Source organism: Coffea arabica, chromosome 3c, assembly GCF_036785885.1.
Source record: "Coffea arabica cultivar ET-39 chromosome 3c, Coffea Arabica ET-39 HiFi, whole genome shotgun sequence".
NCBI classification, from domain to species: Eukaryota; Viridiplantae; Streptophyta; class Magnoliopsida; order Gentianales; family Rubiaceae; genus Coffea; species Coffea arabica.
In genome coordinates, this window is record NC_092314.1 from 37,863,791 (window position 1) to 37,873,273 (window position 9,483).

At 35.2% G+C, this 9,483-nt stretch overlaps 1 protein-coding gene across 1 annotated transcript; it reads right to left on the reverse strand.

The window, feature by feature from the left end:
- Window positions 1-7,230: 7,230 nt before the first annotated feature.
- On the reverse strand, window positions 7,231-9,217 carry LOC113737615 (F-box/LRR-repeat protein At3g26922-like). The gene is made up of 3 exons (XM_027264816.2): window positions 9,164-9,217; window positions 7,883-8,725; window positions 7,231-7,755 (listed from the first exon to the last, which is right to left on the reverse strand). The coding sequence occupies exons 1-3, from the start codon at window positions 9,215-9,217 to the stop codon at window positions 7,231-7,233; spliced, it is 1,422 nt and encodes a 473-aa protein (XP_027120617.2).
- Between the last annotated feature and the right edge of the window lie 266 nt (window positions 9,218-9,483).

Consider the following 9,483-nt stretch of genomic DNA (forward strand, 5'->3'; position numbering starts at 1 on the left):
ATCACATACAACAAGATGGGTGGACTTGTAAGATTAAAGCAACATGATCCTGTCGAATTTGATTTTAGGAAAAAATGCACTTTTCATCCTCAAAGGTTGGGTTGATGACCAATTTCGTCCTCAAAGTTTCACCAAGAATACATTTCATCCTCAAAGTTCCTGAATTTTGGCAAATTAGGGACAATTGACAGAATAACACTCCATTTGGACGGAAATCTGCACGTAAGAAGCATGCCCCGTTAGAACCAACTTTGCACCCAACAAAAAACGGGTAAAACCTGTTCTTGCTTCATTTATGTCCTCTCCGCTCCTCTACTTGTTGTAGTCGTAAAAAAATTTCTAGCCACCCTCACCATTCTAAATCTAGTCATTTGCTGGCAAGAAGGTTGACATAAATGGTCGACATCCACTTATTTATGGGTTATAGATTACTTGGATTTGAGTATCTATACAAATGCATTAAATTAGCCCAGCCCATTTAATTTAATTTAAATTTTATTTTTTACCTATCAAAAAAATATATAATAGAGGAAACCCTATTTGCAAAAATAGAGGAAAGCCATAAAAAGCTGGTAGGCTGTTGTTTCTTTATCTTGTATAGAAACTACCAAATGTTTATAACTTTAATTTTAGGGATAATTTTAGAAACCTCAGAGGAGGTTTTTGACTATTGCAGGTAGGTCCCCTCTAATTTAAAAGATTACACCTACCTTCTCTACCATTAGCATTTCAGTAACAATATAAACCCACTATACTAAATTTGTCCTAAAAACCCTAAAATACCCCTTTGTTAGTTAGAAAGGGGGAAAACTCACTCATGAATTTCTTCCACATCGTGACTACTGCAATCGGCATAACTACCAACCTAACGAAGTCAATAAGCCACTTTAACTTAATCCTCATATTCTGATAATTTCGAAAGCCCAACTTTGCAGTTCTAAAGTTTCCTGTGCAAATCAATTATGACAATTAACATTTGCATTCAACCTAATCTTTATCTTCAAATTTTTTTGCCTGAATTTTGCATCTAAATTGACCAATGTCATTATTCAAACAATTAAAATGGATGCAACCTTGTTGATGCTAAAATAATCTAACCCACCAAAAATACCAACATGGAGCAACCAAAAGCAACATTAGAGACCACATTCTATGTTTTTAGGCAAATTTGATTATAGTTCTTGTATACCAAAATTCTTTTTTTTTTTTTTTGCACAATTGGTATAATAATGTAATCTTCCTCAATCTATGTTTCTTTTTTAGCTATCATTTTATTTTCTTGTTTATACTCTGTATCACCACCATTCTTTTCATCTTCATTTAGTTTGACAATAAATATGCTTTGACAACTTGTCATTTAGCAATTTCAATTCAATAATACTTACAAAAAAGGAAAACAAAAAAAAAAAAGAGAGGATCTATTTCCATGATAATGAGGATTCGGGATGTATTAGATGGTTGTGTAGATGGTGACTATAGAAAAAATTGGACTATGAAATACAGGAGAGAAAAGATAAGAGAAAGGATCGAAGAGAGAGAATAAGAGTTTGTTTTATGTGGTAGCCGTTGTTTTAAAATGAAAGATTAGTCTTAGTTGTAGGCTTTTTAGAAATTATCTATAAGTGAAGGATATTATAGCCATTTTACTGCATGAATGGAGAATAGTGTAATTATTCAAAACTAAGGGAGGTGAGTGAAATTGTCAGAAACCTTAAGGGGAGGTTTTTGAAATTATCCCTTTCATTTATCTTGTCCAAAAATTATCACCTCTTTATAACTTCTTTTTTTACCTTCTCTAGAAATGAAAAAAATACTAGCTATGCATGGGATTCTTTATGGCCTTCTTTTATTTCCCATAAACTATCAGCTATTTGTTGCTTTCGTCCATTTGAAAAAACTACAAGTTATTTATGGGTATGATTTTCAGTTTCAAACAAAAATAGGCATTATATAAAAAAAAACCACTAGCTGTTTTTATCTTCATGCTGATTTACATGTCAATAACGTAAGAAGGAAAATGTTGGTAGAGTTTTCTGCCTTAAATTTTAACAATCCGAAGTAGCAACCAAACTGGATATTGTAAACAAATTAATATAACCAACTAAAACGATCAAAAAAGAAGAGGCATAGACTTGTCAAAAGTGCATTCGAAGTGGTCCTTGACATGGCTCCTACTGAATAAGGACCATAAATAAAATAAAGCAATGGTACAAAATTTAGAATCCAAAAGTTATAACACTAGTGTCTGCACTTCCGAACGGGTTTTATCCCTTTTTTGTTGGTTCTAACAGAACATACTTCTCACATGTAACTTTCCATCCAAATTGAATGTTATTCTGTCAATTGTCCCTAATTGGCCAAAATTCAGGAACTTTGAGGATGAAATGTATTCTTGATGAAACTTTGAGGCCGAAATTGGTCATCAACCCAACTTTGAGGATGAAAAGTGCATTTTTCCCTTTGATTTTATAAGTTTAGCAAATTACACTATCAGCATTTACGAATTCTATCATGCTTACAGCAGACATATTTGTTATTTTCCCCAAAGGCAACACTGTTAAATCAGCTAATTGACCCCAAATGAATAAATTGGGAAATCCATCATACTATTGTGAGGTATTTAAAAACTAATTCTTTTGATGATACAATAAGAAAAAGTTTGTGAAACAAAACTTTGGGGTAAAATATCCTGAAAACACAGTGTAGACATAAATATTGACGTAAAATTGAACGTCAAAAATGCAATGCATTTTCTGTCCGGCCCTAAAAGCTCTTGGAGTACCGCCAATGATCTGGTGATTTCCGCGATTTCTCCCTCCTGATTTCCTTGTCTACTTCAATAGCTTGCTCAAGCTCTTCTGCACTGGATTCTCTACATTTCAATTCTTTGACCGGAATACCGTACTTGCTAGCTTCATCAAGAATAGCACTCTTTTGGGGGTTGGTGGGACTGTAAACAACTTCATGGGTGTAAGTCCCTAATTTCCTCAGTACCCAAACGCACCGAACATCAGATGGTTCATCTGATAACACTCCAATAGGATTATCTCCAATTATTCTCATCTTGCCTCTTAAGTCACCATTTACCATACCATTCCATTGATTCTTGAAAAATTTGAATTGATCGGAATGCTTCTTGATATCTTTCTTGATATATGGGATCTGATTTCGTGTAGCCAATTTCATTTGCATCCCAAGCTCTTGTATCTTCTGTGAATGAGTCTCTTGTTGGTTCAGCAACCATGCAAGATGGAGCAATATGGGTTTCAGTGTAGGATAGTCATCCCTTAAGCTCATAGGAGTGGTCATTTTCGTTGATATGCAGACACAAGAAACAACTGCTTCTTGTTTTTTGTTTTTTGTTGATATAGGGAGGGAAAAAACTCCTTGATACTGAATCTTGAGAGATCAAGATTCGAAATAGGGGGAGAGTAGAACTTGAAAAGGGATGGAAATGGGAGAAGAGAAAAGGTTTCTCTGTATCAATACTTAATGAAGATGAAGAGAGATAGAAGAGGGGAAGCGAGAGGAAGGTGTTTGCAGAAGAAAAGTTTGGATTACAGAGAGTATAAGACTGATGATTTGGTTTAATAAGCAGAGAATTGTAGTAGAAAGTATGCGGTTGTAAGAAAGAAATGTAGATAAAGATGTACAGTCGTCCTCAGCTTTGGTTTGGATTCTGTTTTGAAAATAAGCATCAAATACCACCGTTTCTATTAAAGTTTATTCCCAAATCCTAATAAGTAGTGATTTTAATTAATACAATTTCCGAAGTTGTGATTTTTTGGTTGCAAGTACAAAATGTGTCAGGAAGAGATATAATTGGCCCCATACTAAAGCTATTTCATAACACCATAAATTAAACGGGACAGAAGTTATGGTTAATTATCTTCTAATCCTAATGGTTATATGACTGGAACAAGTTTGCGATTGTGAAGCTTTTGAACTTGTCTTCATGGTATGGGAACGAATTCTAGGGAAAAGAGCTGCCTGATGAGGAAAACACAATCTTTACTTAAATACTACTCTACTAGTTAGCTGTACTTCTTATGGAGTCAATACATGTGTTTGTGGGATAATTTTAGAAACCTCCTGTGAGGTTTTGTTACAATTTCACATGTTTCTGTGAAGTTTTGAAAATCTCATATGCCCCTCTTATTTGGAATAATTTTGTAATATATCGGTCTAATTTTGCAAAATGTGAAATAAAAAACTGTTTTTGGGATAGAGAATTGAATTTTGTACCAAGAATGCTCTTTTTATTTCCTCCAACAATTTTTCTAAAGAAAATATTATGTCAATTAAAAGTTGAAATACAAAAATAAATAAATAAATAGGGCATAGGTGAAATTTTATGCATAATGTAGCATTTACAGGAGCAATCTTAAGATGATTAGAAGCACCAATGGCTACTTCTTGTTACGGCTAATTTTCATGCTAACTGAACAGAATAAAAGTCCAACATCTAAGCCATGTACTATTGTATTTAATAGTTTATGTTGCAACTAAATCCCTTTATATCACTCAATGGCTATTTGTCCACATCATAAACATATTATTTCCATGATCAATAATAAAAAGTATTAAAAAAAGTGTAGGTTTTATGTTACTTGTCCACCTACAACTGATTATAACCTAAACAATATCATCTAAGCGTGATTAGAACATGAACCATGTAAATTATTTATAACCTAAACATGTACCATGCACCATGTTGTTACGAATTAAATTCACATCTCTACCGTCTAAATCTACACCTTTAATGTATTAATCACCTGTGCCATGTAAATTGATTACTTATGCTATTAGTATTAAAAGTTGTATCTTGTGCAGATTTAAGATGGTGGGATGCGGATTTAACCCCTCCTTATTCATTCTTTATCACTTGTTAAAATAGAACATATGAGATTAAAATCACAACCATCTTGTCACTTGCCTACCAATTATTGATCATGAATTCATTAACGTAAAATGTGCCATGACTCACGAGTAGATATAAGATATAACCAATTTGATGTCTTGTATGTCTTGTCAGAATAACGTGCCTTTGTAAACCCAATTTTCTAAAGACAGTCGAATAAGTTTTTTGATTCAGATTAATTCTGTTTTTTGTCATGGAGTGTAGAGAAATTGCAGGGAGATCTTCCCAGTCCAGCTTGAAAAAAGAAGAAGGCATGTTCCAGTTTACAAAGAAGGCGGTGTCGATCAGCTTGAAGAAAGGAGAAGGCGTGACTTTAAAACCACGCCTTTTCCTAGCACAACTGAATTGTGCTTCTGTTATGAGCAAGTGGAGCTGATTATTCTAGAATCCCACATGTCCTTACCTTATTGGCCTGTTTAGAAGTTAGTTAGTCCGGAAATGGCCATCAAAGGATCCTAGTGATAGCTAAGTTTTGTCATTTTTTCCAATTGGTTGTAAAAGGAGACTTGGCTCTGCTAGTCTCCCTCCTTTCTCTCTCTCACATTTTTTGCTTCATTCTTTCCCCTTCACTCTGAATCCGTTGTTTCTGTTTCTGTAATTGATTTCCCAAGTTATTAATGAGAAGCCGAATTCATTATTTTCTTTCAAATTCCTGTTCCATTCAATTTCTTGTTAAGAACTAGTTCACTGCTGCTGCAAATAATCTGTCACCATTGCTGTAATCTGGTTGTATACCATAACATTTTTTTCTTTTATTTGTCATAGAAATGTTTTATGTCAAATTGTGTCTTTAGTAACACCAAAGAGAAATGGTACTGTAGTCAATCCGTAACACCTTCTATCAGCAATAGGTCCTAATATTCTTTCTATCAAGGGAGGTATATGAGCATTTCAAAAGTTTGGGGGGAGACAAGTGAAATAGCGATAAATCTCGTAAACTTAATTACTCATTTTTTTGTCTCCTATTTAGCATGCCTAATTAAAACGAATTAATCAGTCGTATGGATATTCGGGTTTTACCCATGTTCATATTCAACTCTCCACTAACCAATTCTTTTTCCATAATTTCTCTCTTTTAACAACTTAATCATTTTAAATAAATTTTAATTATATTTTGTTACATTTTCCTCTCTCTTCTAACAAACTTTATTATTATTTTTTTTTATAAATTGACTTAATTTATTTTATCCATATATATCATTTTATTTGGTGTTATTTTAATTGTTACTTCATTAATGTTGCTAGAAACTTCCCTTCGTGAAGAAAATATGCTTTGGCATCTTTGATATTTAGTTGAATAAAGACGCATAGTTTTTGGCTTTTAATTATATATAAAGTTAATAATTTATTCAAAGATTAATACACTACTTGAAAACCTAGATACAAAATATAAGTATTCACAAATATATAAGAAAATTATTTTTCTTTTGAACTCTTCATGCTTACATAAATTCACAACTAATACTAATATAAAAAGAAACCTTTCTACAGGTTGAAATGCCTGTATGGCAATTGGTCATGATAGTCAAATCCCATGTTTGAAGTCATCTAGAAAACTGATGAAGCTTACAGAAAGAAACCAACTACAACCAAGAAGTCACAAGAAGGATTAGCACTGCTCTTCCTGATCTGATTACCTCGATCCAATACCTTCTTTTCCTTCTCGTCCATAGGAGCCATAAGTTGTTCAAGTTCATGGAACTCCGAATCTTCAACACGGGGCACATTTCTCAACAAGCTTGGCATCATCTTTGAATCTGCAGTTAAAAGCCCCTGCTTTTGCCCCAATTTCCTTAAAATCTAGTTCTTCTTGCTTGGCTTAATTCTTTTGGCTTCGTCCCGCAAACAAATCACATGCTGGAACCGTTGCAGATATTTCGGACTTCTTCTTGATCATCATGCCGGAACTCTCATTTTCTTCTTCTTCTTTGTCATGCCTCACAGGCAGTGATAAAGACAATGGCAAATCCATCTGATTCGGATCACACCCGTTCCTCTTTTTACCACCAAGCATATATTGTACTTCTTGATGATCATCATATCATGCATGATTAGTGCTTTAACATTTGAGCTATGTCCGAACTCTGACGAAAGAGATGAATCTTGAGGAATTATCAATGTAATTCAGCAATGTTATTGAAAGAAAAAGGGAGAAAGAGAGCGAATGAGATGGAGAACTGAATAAAAGGGGGATTTGTTGCAACTGAACGAAATTGATTTTACATAAAGAAACTACACATAAACAAGCACTCCAAACATGACGGTCTCAATAACAACAGAATAGCTCTGTTGAATTGGATTTTCAAACGCTAAACTATAATCAACTGGGCTCTGGGAGGTAGTTTCCTCTGAAGCTCCTTCGCACTTAGTAAAGCAGCTTCCCTGTTCCCTGGCATTGGACAGAGCTCTTCATTCCATGATGTTCGAGTATAACGAGGAATTCGGCAATCAACTATGATCTTCTCTAGTGAAATGGCAGTCTCGAGCAAATAATTGGCAAGCTGAACATCGGTCTTGATCCCAGCCCAACCAACAAATTCGATCACGTTGAGACACTTGTGACTGTATCTCCTTGCTTGCTCTTCCCACTCCTTCTCACACACGTCTAACATTCCTTGGTTTCTAAATACTTCTGGATTTGATAAGGTTTGGTGTCTTGTTGCCCAATCAATGTCATACTTCAATGTCAGCGTAATTAGTCCAGGAGATGCACCTATGATGGAGCTGAAGAAGAGAGCACTTTCATCGGCAACTGCTACAAATTTCAATTCCAAGTGCTTAAGGTTGCTGAATTTCGGAAAATTAGATGGAAAACCTACGCATCTTGCTGAACCCTACACTCGAGATGTTAAAAGCAGAAGTTAATGGTTAAAAGCAAACCAGCACTAGCGAACAATTTAGGAAACAAAGACAAACAAGTAGCACATAAATAAAAATGCAGAAACTGTTAATCGATATTACCGTGAACCTCAGATCCAATTCCAGTTTCTCCAGCCGAGAGAGATACAAAGAACTTGGAGAATTGATGATGAACTTCTCACAGTATTGATTACTAAAGGAAACTAAAGCGAGTTCTGGAACTTCTATTAGGCATATGTTTATCCTTGGCCCGGCGTATTTGAAAGATACAAGACTTGCAGCTGAAACCTCAACATTCTGCAACTTCTGGCAATATCCAATCTCCAAGTGCTTCAACTTGAGTGACTGACCCGAAACTCTGAAGTTTTGCAGAGAGGAAGAATTTTCCACCGTTAGTTGCTCGAGGAAAGGACATGTTGATAAGAAGTATGCCAGATCTTCTTCAGTTATCGAAACAGACTTCAAGCACAGGACTGTTAGTCTGTCAAAACTCGGAAAATCAGAAGGTAAATCCAGCAACCAGGACGGGAAAGTATAGACACTATCAGAACACGTATAACATCCGGCAGCTGCAGTCAGATCCACTTCAAGCCTTTGGACTCTTTTCACGATGGCAAAGTCGATCCATTTATCAACAGCAGTTGCATAAATATATGACCCGCCCAAGTCAAAAGCAATTCTCAGTCGTTCTAATGATGAACCTTCATGGGAATCTAAGACTTGATTAACCCAATCTCGATATTTTGGTGCTTCGATGTGGCGTTCTTTAACCCCATCGAACATAAGCCGCATTGTTTCCGATGCATCAAAATCCAAATGGCTACCATAAACTTTCCAGAGGTTCCTCCACCTACGAGAAAGGATACTTGTCCTTGTTGCCTCTTTCATCGCCATGCGTGACAATATGTTTCCCAGAATTTCTTCCGGCAACTGATCAATCCAATCCTGCAAAAGCAATATTTCCACATTCAAAAGACAGGTTTGAACAAGTTGTATAGTTAAAAAAAAAAAAAAGTAAAGCTTAGTCTCTAAGACACAATCAACATAGTAAGAAATACAAGTTTTGATCAGATATTTATCTACAAAAACGCAGGTGCAGATTAACATGCAAAGTAATATGCCCCCGCTGCCAATATCCAATATTGGATATATAGCTAGCGAAAGAAGACGTGATTTCATATTCCAAAGTACTTGATAATTTAAAAGGCAACAAAGGAGAATGAACAATTCATCTTTTTATGATTATTTTTCAATGAAAACCCCTAAAAATTAAAGAAGCTGATAGATAAGATAAGCCCAAGACGCAGCAGTGTGGCAAATAAGATAAACTCATGAATAAACAATCTCAAAAGAAAAGGGAGACGAGAGGAGAGAAGCTTTCACCATCTGGCGCGACTGCGGTGGTGCACTACGGGCCTTCTTCGCCTTTTTCTCCATGGAATGCACACAATTAGCTGCTACAATAGCCAAACTTCAAGACGTTTTTGTTGAACTTAGAATAGCCAAACTTCAATCGATGATTTAATGATCCTTAAAACCAACCATCAGCCTGGTTAGCTTAGCGTGGGGAAATCTTTTTCCTCATAGCAGTAGGAATTAGTAATCCTTAATAATTGCGGATTTGGATACATATTTGAAGCAGAAGTGGGTAACCAACCGTTAAAACAATAAATTGCACGGACAACCCTTGAGGTTTCGTATGA

Bases quoted from the DNA above. Each gene is read 5' to 3' on its own strand.
- LOC113737615 (XM_027264816.2), bottom strand. From the start codon at position 9,217: ATGGAGAAAAAGGCGAAGAAGGCCCGTAGTGCACCACCGCAGTCGCGC. The intron at 8,726-9,163 runs GTGAAAGCTTCT...TTGCTTTTGCAG, and splicing joins CACCGCAGTCGCGCCAGATG to GATTGGATTGATCAGTTGCC. The intron at 7,756-7,882 runs GTAATATCGATT...TCTCGAGTGTAG, and splicing joins AATTGGATCTGAGGTTCACG to GGTTCAGCAAGATGCGTAGG.